The 13,635-nt window shown below is 45.4% G+C and overlaps 1 protein-coding gene across 5 annotated transcripts in view; it reads right to left on the bottom strand.

Annotated features, from left to right (window-relative positions):
* The window catches only part of SIMC1 (SUMO interacting motifs containing 1), a 126,004-nt gene that overhangs the window by 32,942 nt on the left and 79,427 nt on the right, over positions 1-13,635 (bottom strand). For 2 of the 5 annotated variants that reach the window (XM_073566077.1, XM_073566079.1), the window contains exons 8-9: positions 11,851-12,013; positions 794-872 (exon numbers count right to left, since the gene is read on the bottom strand). In XM_073566077.1, the coding sequence (XP_073422178.1) occupies positions 794-872; positions 11,851-12,013 (242 nt within the window). Of the gene's footprint in view, positions 1-793; positions 873-11,354; positions 11,631-11,850; positions 12,014-13,635 lie in introns of those variants that run through there. The other 3 variants (XM_073566086.1, XM_073566088.1, XM_073566081.1) reach the window with 2 other exon arrangements.

Here is a 13,635-nt window from a genome sequence, read left to right as displayed (position 1 = left end):
GACAATTTTGGCTCTCCCAAGTAAACCTACTAATAGGCAGTGAAATGTGACATTTTTAGGATTAATTATGACTTTAAATAAAGCTTTTTGACAGTGCAATGGCGATACCTTCATTTGGACTCTGTGGCTTTATCATCCAAGTTGTGATAACACCACCTTCTAAAAATCTCAGGGCAAATGTTCTGGCTTTTATCATCTCCTATTTGCTATAGTAATGGTACTGGCCAGTGGTGTCACCTGTTTTTTCGGCAGGTAATGGATCCCCTTGAGTTAATATCAGGGACATTCAGGTTACAAAGTCCTTCTGCTCTAAAGGCCTGCATGCTGACAAGGTCATATGTTCAGCCAGAGTAAAATTCTTATTCTACGGTCTTCTACTTTCCACTAAAATCCACTTTTTTCTTGGTTAGAGGTTGGCATAAGATTTAGGTATATCTTTCTACTCTTTCTGACCAGGAAAAATATCAGTTAACTTGTCACCTCCCATAGACTTATTTTATTTATATACCGTACCTCTAATTTTTTAATAAGTTAGCTTCATCTTTTTATATTTAGTTACTTTTTTTTAGAACGTCTTAGATTGGATTCTGTGAACAAGAAATCCTCTATTTAAAAAACGTTAAAAAAAAAAATGTCAAAAGTATCTAAAAAATACACAGGGAAAATGACTGACTTATACAATAGGTCATTTTTTTGATTACCACAACCCGTAAAGAGTTTTTTCTGTTTAAGTTTCAGAACACTCCAGAACAGCCAAGGTGAATAAGGAAAAGGTTACAATGGAACCACGTACCTGTTATAATAGTTTGTAAACTCAGACAAAGCACAGTCAAATGATGAAGTATTTCATCCCATTTTTGCCACTCTGGACCCTGTATATTTAAGCAATATATGTTGTCATTAAAGTGGGAAAAATATTGTATTACAATTGGCAAATTTAACAGTAAGGTGGAGAAAGATTATTATTTGTCTGGGGAGTCAATTGCATAAGCTAAAATAAGTTTTACGATATCTTATTGAAAGTTTGAAACGACACTTTATGAACATTATGCGGCAACCACCTTGAGAAGTTTCTAGAAGTTCCGGAATATATTTACAACACACTAATGTGGAACAAAGGATTGCTTTCTCTGAGGTCGGTGGTTGCTATAAATAATATCCTGAAACTTCTTAATGGCTCTTGGAATTGGGAGACGTAATATGCGTGAATTACACCCAATTTATTAACACCTAAAACTGGTACATTTGGAAACGTCTCAATGTTTCAATATTTTTACGCTTGCTATGGGAAGCCGTACAAGTCATCAGTATAGTGCTGAAAGTAAAAAGCTATATGGTTCCTTTACCACCTGAACTCACTAGACCATATTACATCCTCGGCAAGCAGGCCTGAAAGGAGTGGTGCAACGGTCAAAACAATTTTAATTCTAAATCTCCAACTATTTAGTGCCATAATCTTAGCTATATTCTAATACACTTGCATTAAAAATGTCCTATCCTTCCGTAACTACACTATTTAACTGCTATTCTATTTTTTCCCTTTATTTACTTTTTTGATACTTTAAGAATCCCAGGGCAGAGTCATCAGGGGCAGTCACAGCTCCTCCCTGAAACAGTCATGATGCCAATCGTTTCACGCTAGTCGCTGTACACAATGACAACGCGCTCTGTCGGATCAGATCAGCAGTAACGATTTGGCAACAGAGCAATGTCAAAATACTCGGCGTGCAGACCCCAGGGACGTCCCTTGCAGGGATAGCTCGTAACCGTTCATCTGAGCTAGTGAGAGCGCACTGCCATTGTACACATCTTACAGTGCACAACGCACAGGTACTAGCCCAGCCCCTGAAACAAGAGTCACTGATAATGCTTTGAGTGAGTAGGGACTGTGGAAGTGACCGCTGCTCCTGCCCCCTGATGACGCTTTTTTGAAAATCCCCAGCATGAACTGGGATACTTAGACAAAGAATCATCAAAAAAAGTGAAAGTAGTTAGGGAAGGATGGAGAATTTTTAATGCAAGTATGATACAAAATAGTTATCGCATTAAAGACTTAAATTACTTTGCCTTCGTGCCACCCCTTTAATGTGAACAGAGGTACCATTATGAAGTGGTGTGGGTAGCTCTGATCCCAGCTGTTACAGCAGAAGCCTGGCGTTCAGTCACCACTGTACTCCAGCAGAGCTTGCACTAGCACAGGCCTGCCCAACATACAGCCCAGACAGAGCAGAGGAGCACTAGTTAGCCTCCTCACCGATCTGTCACCTCACACTGCTGTTGTCACCGCAGAGCGGAGGAAAGGACGCACCGGAGGAAAAAAAAAAGCACTCCTGGGGGAGTTAAAGATTACTTTTACTATAATAGGGAGGATGGCTGTTACTATGAGGCAACGTTATGGGGCAACGGAGGAGAGGACTGTGAAGGAGACAGTATGCAAAGACGTAGGGTGTAGACAGAGGAGCTGTGTGCGAGAGTGGGGTGAATAAGAGGAGCTATGTTGGGGGGGAATATAATGGAGAGATGGTGTGGGGGGGCTACATTACAGAGGGGCAGTGTGGGGATCATGTTTTGAGCAGAAAGCACACTGAGGGCAATTTGTTCAGGGACACATCATGGGAGATCCTTATTTATGGGGTAGTATAGTTTTTTTCCTTTTTAAAGGGTAACATGTTGGGAAATGCTGCTGAAGACTGAAGAGGAAAGTCTGCAGAGACTAGCACTGTGCTTGGAATCTCATGGCATCTGTACTACGTGGAGACAAAAGGGATGGGAATGATCAGATGTCACTAGTGATGGGAGAGCAATAAAATGCTCAGGTGCTCTTTCCTCAGGTCGAGCAAATTGGAATGCTTGGGTACTCTGACAGAACAAGCCCAATGTAAGTCTATGGGAAACTCGAGCATTTTTCTGGCGGCCCCCCGGCGGTCTGCAGACTAGACTAGAAGAAAAAAATTGTGAAAAAATGATGAACAGTGCTTAAATGACATGGGAAAAGTATGAGGGAAGACCCCCTGAAAGCATTTGACGAACTCCAATAGCCCTTTGAAGAGACGCACAGGAGGGCCTCATGAAAATGTTCCCATTATTAGGAAGTGGGTCTCCCATACTGTTTACCTATGCAGTGATTGCAAGGCTGCCAAAAATTTGGAGGCACTCCAATGCCCCTTGAAGAGACGTGGAAGAGGGCCTCAAAAAATGTTCTCGTTAGAAAGGAGGGGGTCCTCCTGTACTTGTAATGCCCATGCACTATGTGTATGGGCTGACAAACATTTACCCCTAGAGGGTATACATGAACATACTGTATAACCAATTTTTTTTACGGGCATAATAAACACCTTGTAAAAAAAAATAAATTATATGGGTGTTGCATCATGGGCCATGGTCACCCTGGTGATGTGGTGGAGGATGAGGCTGAGGAGAAGGACGACAATAGCAAATAGGCAAAATCAGGAAACGTACACCCATGTGTGGGTGTGAAGAGGTGCATGGGAATATACCTCCCAAAAAAAAGACACTAAATTAGAGTTTGGTACGCTGTTATCATTCGGTGGTGTTGAGAAGCCTGGCCCAATCGTTGTTCATTTTTGTAAGAGTCAGCCTGTCTGCATTTTCAGTTGACAGGCAGATGTGCTTTCGTTATAATTCCACCAGTGGCACTAAAAACCTGTTCTGACAAAACGCTAGTGGCAGGGCAGGCCAGGACCTCCAAGGCGTAGAGAGCCAATTCATGCCACGTTTTCAGTTTGGACACCCAATAATTATAAAACACAGAGGAATCACAGAAGACGTTTGTACGGTCAGCAAGGTACTCCCTCAGCATCTTCTCAAACTTTGCACTCCTTGTGAGACTACCCCGCACCTCAGGGCCTGTGCGATGGGAGGGTCTGAGAAAGCTTCCACCTCCGAGACTAAAAAGACAACATTTTGAGCGCAAGCAGTTGCGAAATGTGGAAATTTAATAGTGTGGCCTGTGGGGTGTTGGCTGCCTAATTGCACTTGCATTCCAAGGACTGGGGTATGGACAACCGAACGCTGTGCTGGGACGTGGACGTGCTTGCTGGTGGTAAGGCTGGTAGTTTTGCTACCCCTGCTGATGCTGAACCACAACAAGAGAGCACAAAATGGCAAAATTTGAAAAAATACTCTGCAGTAAAAAACATATAAAAGTAATCAGCAAGTGCTGTATAACAAATACAGGGTATTTAGTCGACACATTTTTTGCAAAAAATACATACCTGCTGATGCTGGCCTGGAAGGTGGTGCAAAATGGCCTTTTTGGGGTTATCAGCAGAGTGTTTAAAAACACAATCAGGCTTGGGAAGACCTAACAGTTGTACTGCCAACTTCCGTTGTGTTGGTGTTATGGGGAACGGTTGCCCGCCTTCTGTCTGCGGCCATCACACTGCTGCTTCCTGCCTGTTGGGGTGCTACGCCTCCCTGCCTCTGTGTGCTGCTGTCTTCGCTCTGCATGTCCTCCTGCCAGGTTGGGTCAGTTACTATATCATCCACCACCTCGTCTTCCACTTCAGCACCCTGGTCCTCCTCCTGAGTTTCTGGCAATTGTGTCTCATCATCGTCCACCTCATGTGACAAGTTCCCACCACTGCCTTCATGTGACTGCGGCTGCACAAATATTTGGACATGGCTACATGCGATCTCCTCTTGCCCCGCTTCAAGTAGACCGTGCGAGAGTCCCGAATCTATAAATGGACACTTGGCATGGTGGGAGGAAGGAGGATCAGGGTCAGGAATATGTGGTCCAGACTCACTGCTACTGAGACTTGACAGTGTGGAAGACAGTGTGGTGGTGGCAAAGTAACTGGAAGCATTATCTGCTATCCAAAAACGGTAATTAGACCTACCGGTAATTGTGTCTCCAGGAATCCATCCTGACAGCACCATGGAGGATGTCCTTCCTACCCTCAGTGGGACAGGAGCAAAGAGCGGTTAAAAGGACCCTCCCCTTACCACCCATCAGTGATTTTCCAAAGTACCACATCTGGATGGATGCAAATAGAAACTTTATTAACAATTCTTATACAAATGATACGTCGCATCAGTATGCAAACACAAACTTGCAGTAGGGAGGGAACTAGTAGTGCTGTCAGGATGGATTCCTGAAGACACAATTTCCGGTAGGTCTAATTACAGTTTTCCCGTTCACCACCTGACAGCACTATGGAGAAGTACCAAAGAATGGTAATCTTAGGGAGGGACTACTGCATGTAAGACCTTCCTGCCGAAGGCCAACTGTTCGGACACCACATCTAGTTTGTAATGTCTAGCGAAAGTACTAAGGTTTGTCCACATTGCAGCCCTGCAAGTTTGTTCTGCTGAGGCTCCCTCCCTTTCTGCCCATGACATAGCTACGGCTCGAGTTGAGTGGGCTCTTAGACTGTCTAGGGAATCTTTCCCTTGAGCTCTATAGGCCAAGTCTATCGTAGTCTTAATCCAACTCGAGATTGTCGCTTTACAGCCCTTATTTGGTCCCCCGTACTGGATCAACAGATTTGTCTCGCCTCCAAGCCTCGGTTGCTTTCACATATTTTAGCACTGTCTCTGACGTCTAAATTATGAAAGACCCTCTCCTTTGGATTTCTAGGGTGTTGGCAGAACGAGGGAAGAACCACTTCCTGGTTTATATTCTTGGAAGATACCACCACCTTGGGGAGAAAAGTTAGGTTATTCCTGTGGCTTGACCTATCAAAAATCTGTAGGTACGGGTCCTGTATAGATAGGGCCTGCATTTCCCCCAACCTTTTGGCCGATGTAATGGCTATGAGAAAAGCGGTTTTAAAGGAGTGCTTGGCTATATCCATATTCTCTGACAGGAGATACGGGGATTTACACAGCACATTAAGGACTAGGTTAAGGTCCAAGGGTGGAGATGACTCCCTTGCGAGGGGCCTCAATCTGTGTGGCACTAGAAAGCCTCGCTATCCAGGGATGGGTGGCTAGAAAGAAATCAAAGAAAACCCTAAGGGCCGATATCTGTACTTTTAAGGAACTAGGCCGAAGACCATTGCTAAACCCTAGCTGGAGGAAGTAAAGGATTCTGGGAATGTCCAGACTTGAAGTATCTATTAGAGCTCCTCCTGAGAAGGTACAGAACCGCTTCCAAATTTTACTATAAGTTGCCGATGTTACCGGCTTCCTACTTGATTGGAGTGTGGTGATGACATGGTCTGACAGGCCTCTGGATCAGCAGATCCCGTCTCTTTGGTAAAAGGATGGGTCTTTCCACCGCCATTCTGTTTAGTAGGGAGAATCAGCTCCTCTTCATCCAAAAGGGAACTACTACGATCGCTGTTGCGCCGTCATCTAGTATCTTCCCGAGTGTTCTCGGAATCAGTGGAAGGGGTGGAAAGGCGTACAGGAGCCCTTCTCCCCAGGGTTGTGACAGAGCGTCAACCCCTGCTGCCCCCTCTAGGGGATTTAGCGAAAAGAAGGTTCTAACCTTGGTTCTGGAGGCAAAGAGATCCACCTGTGGTGTTCCCCAACGCTGACACAGCATGTTGAATATCTCACGAGTTTAATTCCCATTCTGTGGGATTTATCAATGTTCTGCTCAGGTAATCTTTCAGCTGGTTTCTGGCTCCCTCCAGGTGTACCGCCGAGATGGATTCGACCGATTTTTCTGCCCACTTGAAGATCCGGTTCACCAGATGTTGTAAAGATGAATGTTTTGGGCCTCCCTGGTGTCTTAAAAACGCCACTGCAGTCAGATTGTCAGAAAGAACCTTCACATGTTTGCCTCTGATCTTTGTTCTGGCCTGGTATAGAACTTTCCATATGGCGTATAATTCCCGGAAATTCGATGACCTGGTCTTCATATCTGGGTCCCATTGTCCCTGATAGAATTCTCCCTCTATATGTCCGCCTCATCCAAACTGACTGGCGTCTGTGGTCACGGTGACTGAGGGCCAGAGAACCCATGGTACCCATACCTTCAGGTTTTCCAGGGTGGTCCACCACTCTAATGATTTCTTTACTGATTGGGAGAGTGTCATCCGCTTGTCCAACGAACTCTGACTCTGTCTTCTGTCCCAGGTCCGCATAACCTGCTCCTGTAACTTCTGTGAGTGAAACTGACTCCACTTCACCCCAGGGATACAAGTAGTCCTTAGGCCCAGTATTTTCATTGCCTCCCTTATAGAGCATGGTTTCCTTCAGAACCGGCAGACATTCTCTATTAGGGTGACCTGTATTTCCTCTGGTAAAAAAGATGTTTTGATGTGGGAATCTAGTACGACTCCTAGAAATTTTATTCTGGGCTGAGGGATTAAATTTGACGTTTCCCAATTTGACCCACCCGAACTCCTGTAACGTGGAGGTTGTGAGGCTGCTCTACAGACCTTGCCACTAGCAAAAAATCATCCAAATATGGTACTATGGTCATGCCATGGTTTCTCAAGTAACAGACTACTAACATCAGTTTGGTAAAAATTCTGGGGGCCAAGGCCAAAGGGTGGGCACCGGAATTGAAAGTGATGGATTGTACCGTGGTTACTCAGGGCAAGTCTAAAATATTTCTGGTAGGCGGTGTGGATTGGGACATTGTAGTATGCACTTTAAGTCCAAAGTGCACATCACCATGTCCCTGTCTATTAGCGGAATCGTAGATTTTATGGACTCCATTTTGAATCTCTTGTAAGTTATCTACTTGTTCAGGGGTTTGAGATTTATGATCGTCCGAGAGTGTCCTAATGTTTTTTTTTTATTGAAAAGACTCGAATTGTGACCCCTGTCTTTCTGGAGTGGGAACTGGGATGACCACGTTTATTTTTAGTAGATCCTTGATGTCTGTCCACAGAGGTGGCTAGCGGAGGTTGGGACTTGGTTACTATGAACCTCTCTGGGGGAAGGCCGGTGAATTCTAGCCTGTAGCCCTGGCTGATTGTACATAGAATCCAAGGGTTTTGTGATATTTTCTGCCAACCCCCTAGAAATTCTTTTAGCCGACCTCCCACTCTGATGGCGTCATTTTCTTTGTGACCCGAGACAGAGAAAATGGAGTCTCTTCCCTTACCCACTGAGAAAGCGCCATCTCCCAGTCTTCCCTTTCCCCCTGTAGTCTGTCCTTTGATTAGGACGGGACCTACAAAAGGGCTGGTACTTCATCGTTTTATCCTCATGGAACCCTTTTTTCTTGTCTGAGGCCTTTTCTAGTATGTCATCTATAATGGGCCCAAACACTTTACCCCCGGAAAAAGGAATGGCACAGAGTTTGTTTTTGGACTGGGTATCCCCAGACCAAGTCTTTAGCCAGATTGCTCTTCTGGCTGCAATAGACAAACACTCGCTCTTGGCGGCAAATCGTACGATACATCTGCCATGAATCCCGTTGCGAGATTCAGTAACGGCAGAGATTTGAGTACATCTCTGGGGGTTTTTGCTTTGAGTTTGAGATGTTCCTTTAAATCGTCCACCCATAAATGCATCGACCGGGCCACAGAACTCACTGCAATGTTGGCCCAAATTATGGCTGCTGAAGACTCCCAGGATCTTTTTAGGAGTCCATCTGCTTTACAGTCCATTGGCTCCTTCAGGCTGGAGGATTGTTCAAACAGGATTGCCGTCTTTTTCGCCACTTTGGCCAATGGTACATCTATTTTGGGTGTTGCGTCCAAAGTCTTTATATCCTCTGGGTTGAAGGGTAAACGGAGCCTGAAATCCCTTGGTACCACTAGTCTTTTTTCCGCATCTTCCCACTCCTCTAAGATCATGGATCGGATGTGGTTATTCACTGGGAACACTCTAGTGACCTGGGTACGTAGGCCGCCAAACATTTCATCATGTATGGATACTTCTTCTGGGGTGTCCTGTAACTGCATCGTGTCCCGTACTGCCTGCAGGAGCTCATCAGTGTCTGCTGAAGAGAAGAGGCATCTTTCCCTCTTCTTATCAGATCCTCCTTTTCTTCCTGATCCGAATCCTCTGAGCCGTCCTCGTCCGAAGAAGGACTAGTTTCCCTCAGCCTTTTCCGTCAGGGTTTCTGGTTAGCTGGTATGAGGGAGGTTTAGGCCCGATATGGAAGCCTGCACTTCCTGCCTTATTATTGACCTCATATTGGTAATCAGTGATGTCTGCTCCTCTCCGACAATTTTAAAGGTACAGGCCTTACAGAGTGGCTTCTGCCAGCTTTCTCGCAATTTTGTGGCGCAGATGGGACACTTATTCTTCGCTGACTTTTTTTTCCCCTGACAGGGTGGATAACTCTCCCTACACACAGAGATCCTGGCGTTCTCAGTGAGTGTAGGGTATTAATGTGGCATTGTGGTACGGTTTTTGTTAGTAGCCTACTCACATGCCCCTGGCTCATCTCCGGTCCCTCAGGCTTGGCTGTGTCCCCCCATAGTAAGTTCACGCTACCAGTATTGTTCCTATTCAGGATGGCCGGCGGTGGGTACTGAGCCCTCCCCCCCTTTTATTTCCTACCTGGTTGATCCTGCTCATCCTTGACGGCCGTGCTGAAAAGGCCCCCTTTTCTGGGCACCTGCGCAGTCGCTGCATTCTGCCGCGATCCAGCAGAATGCTCACTGTTCCTGGTGAGTGATGCAGCCCTGTCCCCAGAAATGACGCGGCCGCTGCACCCACCTGGGTCCTGGACTACCGGCCTCCCGCCGGCTGATGCACCCCAGACCCGTCGCATCTCCCGTCAGCAACGGGCCCGTTACCTTCAGTGATGGGGGCACCGCCTGCGGCCTGGATTGCTCATTAGTCGGCCTGCCGGACGTGAGGGATTGGGACCAACCCAGTGACCTGGCGTGCAGCCCGACAGCCCCCAAGGAGGAGGAAGCGAACCAGAACCCAGGAGCAGCACTACACTGGCGCTGGCTGAGAGACCCCCCCATCGCAAGTATCAGCCGCAGACTTCTTGTGGTGGGAAGGGAAAGGCTGGGCCCCCTCGATCCTCACCATCTGCATAGCACCGCCAGAGGATACGCTTGCCATTCCTATCCTCAGTGAGACAGGAAAAACACTGATGGGTGGTAAGGGGAGGATCCTTTTAACCGCTCGTTGGTCCTGTCCCACTGACGGTAAGAAGGAAGTCCTACATGGTGCTGTCAGGTGATGAACTGGAAAAACAACCTTTTGACACTGCTCTGGGTTCAGTAGTGGTGTGCTGCGGCCCCCTAGTAATTGGGACAGGAAGGCTGGGCAAGATGTGGGTTTTTGTTGTGGCACAATTTCAGCTTGCCCACGGCCTCAACCTCTGCATGCACCATCACGTCCAGTTCCCCATCCCTTGCCACGCGCCTTCCCCATTTTAAATGGAGGACAATATTTTCCACGTTCACTACAAATGGCTGATTTTGGAGCGAACATATGATCCGTGTGATGGAGAACCACAGTTTTAAATAGCTGGCCTATAGGTAACTTTTTACCAGCAAATTGGTGTCAATAACTTCCCCTAACACACCGCAACAAAATTTAACAGAGGCCAGAAAAGGCAGAATTTTGAGCGCACTTATATGTGACCCGTGTGATGGACAAACCACAATTGTAAATAGATGGATTTTTAGTGCTTCAACATGGAAAGGATTTGGCTGTATTCTGCAGTGCCAACAAGCAAATGGAGCAGAAAAACTGTTCTCTGGATTACTTTTTAAGCAAATAATCAGGATTAAGATCCCCAAAAAATTATTCCTGGCCCCTGATACCTGGGGCTATGTCTAGAAATATCTGTAAAAGCAGCAGCAGACAGAACTGTAATGGGCCCTCTTGCTATTTGCACTGCAGTCTGCCACATACACTGCCTGCCTAGCACTGATATCTATGCAGCTTTATTAGTCCTCTGAAGGACTGTTCGTGGAGATGGGTATGTGTATAATATATGGTATACCTACACTAAGTAAGAGCCAAGCAAATCTCTCCCTAGCTCAGCAGCAACTCTACATACACTGCCTGATTCCGGAGTAGACAGTGACCAGCATGACAATACCAGGTCTGATATAGACCTGATGACGCTGTGCAGCTAGCCAATCACTGTAATGCCACAACCAACATGGCTGCAGCACTACAGTGTGTGGCAGGCAATCCCTGCATGTTCATTGGCTCTTTAAAAAGCGTCAAACATGCAGGGAGGGGACCCAAGCTCCCGCCGAGCGACCCCGGAAATACTCGGCGGGCTCAGAGCATCTCGAGCAGTGAGATGCTCGGGCAAGTACCCACTAGTGGCGAGCATTTTCACTCATCACTAGTCAGAAAAAAAATGGACCTGGTCATGAAGGCAAAAACAGGCTCGAGCGCAAAAGGGTTAAAGATAGCAGCTGCCATAGATCAGGCATCACCCATCCCCATCAGAGGTTATATCTTTTGGTTAAATAAAAGTATTTGAATACTTTCAAATATTAAACATTTTTGCAATTTATTTTAACACATTTGAGAACCCTTTAAAGACATTACATGACAATCTAATATATTTATTGTTTTACTCATTTATATGGCACCAGTAATTCCACAGCACTTAACAAGCATTGACACTGTCCCCATTGGGGCTCCATCTAGTCCCCATCAGTATGTCTTTGGAGTGTGGAAGGAAACCAGACTACCCAGGGTAAACCTACGCAAATACGGGAAGAACCTTCAAACTCCTTGGTGATTTGAACCCAGGACCCTGTAAAATACTGGAAAGTCAGAACTACAGTAAGGTTTTGCATTAATTGGTCCTTTGGATATTTGAGCTTAATGTGATAATTGATTTTAAAATGTGATTTCGTTAGATTTTAACACTTCTGTTCTCAGATACACATTTATTTTCATAAATAAGCAAGTTTACACGAAAATTCACAGATGCCATCAAGGCCTGCACAATAGCCTATTCCAGCAGATTGGACTGGTGCTCACCTGATTCTCCAGTTGTAAGGTAGAGTTCCTGATGAAGTAGATGATTTCATCAAAACTAAGCGATACCTGTGGGGTTGGAGGTATTGTACAGCTATGGAGGAATATCAGCTCCAGGATCTTTGCTCGAAGCAGAACATTTCCTGTACTACTGAAGAACAGCTCTCTGTGGAGAAAAAAGCCTCATTAACAGAAAACACAGCAAAAGTACAGTTTTCCTATGAACACAAACTATAGCTTCCCACCACTCTTCTACTAAATGATGTGATTATTGAAAAAGTTGCATAGAGATAGTGCGCAATGAGTATTCATTGCTCTTCAGTAGCGCGCAGTGTCAGCTGGAGCCTTCCTGCAGCTGCCAGTGGTCACGTATGCCACTAGTTAAAGGGAATCTGTCACCCCTTTTTTTGAGATATCATATAATGATATTCAATTGTGTGTTACCTAATTATTGTAGTTATATTTCGCCCCCCGTCCCCACACCTTTGATGCATAAATACCTTTGTTATCACTCGGTCCGATGGGCATGACTTATTCCCCCCCCTTGTCTTGCTCTGCGTATTTTGTTATAGTAAGTCTTGCGTTCATGTACGTAGTACGACAGCGGCTGCGCATTGAAAAGACCGTTCGCGCTTGCACAGTATGCTTTGCCCAACTTCATATGCATATGAAGACTTCCGGATCATAGACGCAGGGAAAAATACCGGCGCATGTGCAGTAGCGATTATATGCTTTGCTCACATTTGGGCAAAGCATACTTCGCAAGCGGCCTTATGAATGCGCAGGCGCAAACTACGCCATCTGTTAGATTCACAAAAGAAATTACGTCAAGCAAGCCAAGGTGGGGGGAGAATAAGCTACGCCCATCTGACCAGACCGCAGCGATTTCCATAAATCTTAAGAGTGATAAAGGTATTTAAGCAGGTATTTAAGATGTGATGTGCGTCTTACTTAGCATCCTGTAGGACTCTGCCTATATGAGGTGCGGTTTTTAACTTATAATTTTTAGTCTAGAGAAGCCGTCAAGAATGCTGAGCATGATTGGTTTAGAAGTGGATTAGTAATGGTGTGGGGAGTCATTTCTTTGGAGGGCCACAGCACTCCATGTACATGTACACTAACTGCCATTAGTTACCAGGATGAGATTGTGAGACCATAAGCAGGTGCAGAGGGCCCTGGGTTCCTTCTAATGCATGACAATGCTAGGCCTCATGTGGCTGGAGTGTGTCAGCAGTTACTGCATGATGAATGCATTGATGATATGGACTGGTCTGCCAGTTGCCCAGATCTGAATCCAATCAAGCACGTCTGGAACATCATGTCTCGTTCCAACCAGACTGTCCAGGTGTTAAGTGATGCTTTAAATCAGGTCTGGGAGGAGATCACTCAGGAGAACATCCACTGCCTCATCTGGTGCATGCACAGGTGTAGGGAGGTCATACAGGCACGCGGAGGCACCACACACACACACATGTAGGCATCTCCTTGTCTTGAGACATTTCCACTGAAGTTGGATGAGTTTTGTAATTTGATTTTCCACTTTGATTTTGAGTATCATTCCAAATCCAGACTTCCATGGGATATTAAAATAATCAATGTAAATCAAACTTATGTTTTATTGTTCTCAACACATTCCACTATAATGAATAAAGATTTGCAACTAGAATATTTCATTCAGTGATCTCTAGGAGGAGGTATTTGCGTTCCCTTTATTTTTTAAGCAGTGTACTTACTAGATTTCAGTCCAACAGCCCAAACCTCTAAATTATTTAAAAGATTTAAATTAAA

This window comes from Dendrobates tinctorius, unplaced genomic scaffold, assembly GCF_039654945.1.
Source record: "Dendrobates tinctorius isolate UK_male_01 unplaced genomic scaffold, ASM3965494v1 ptg000001l, whole genome shotgun sequence".
In the NCBI taxonomy this organism is placed as follows: domain Eukaryota; kingdom Metazoa; phylum Chordata; class Amphibia; order Anura; family Dendrobatidae; genus Dendrobates; species Dendrobates tinctorius.
This window is presented reverse-complemented; position numbering and strand designations above follow the sequence as displayed.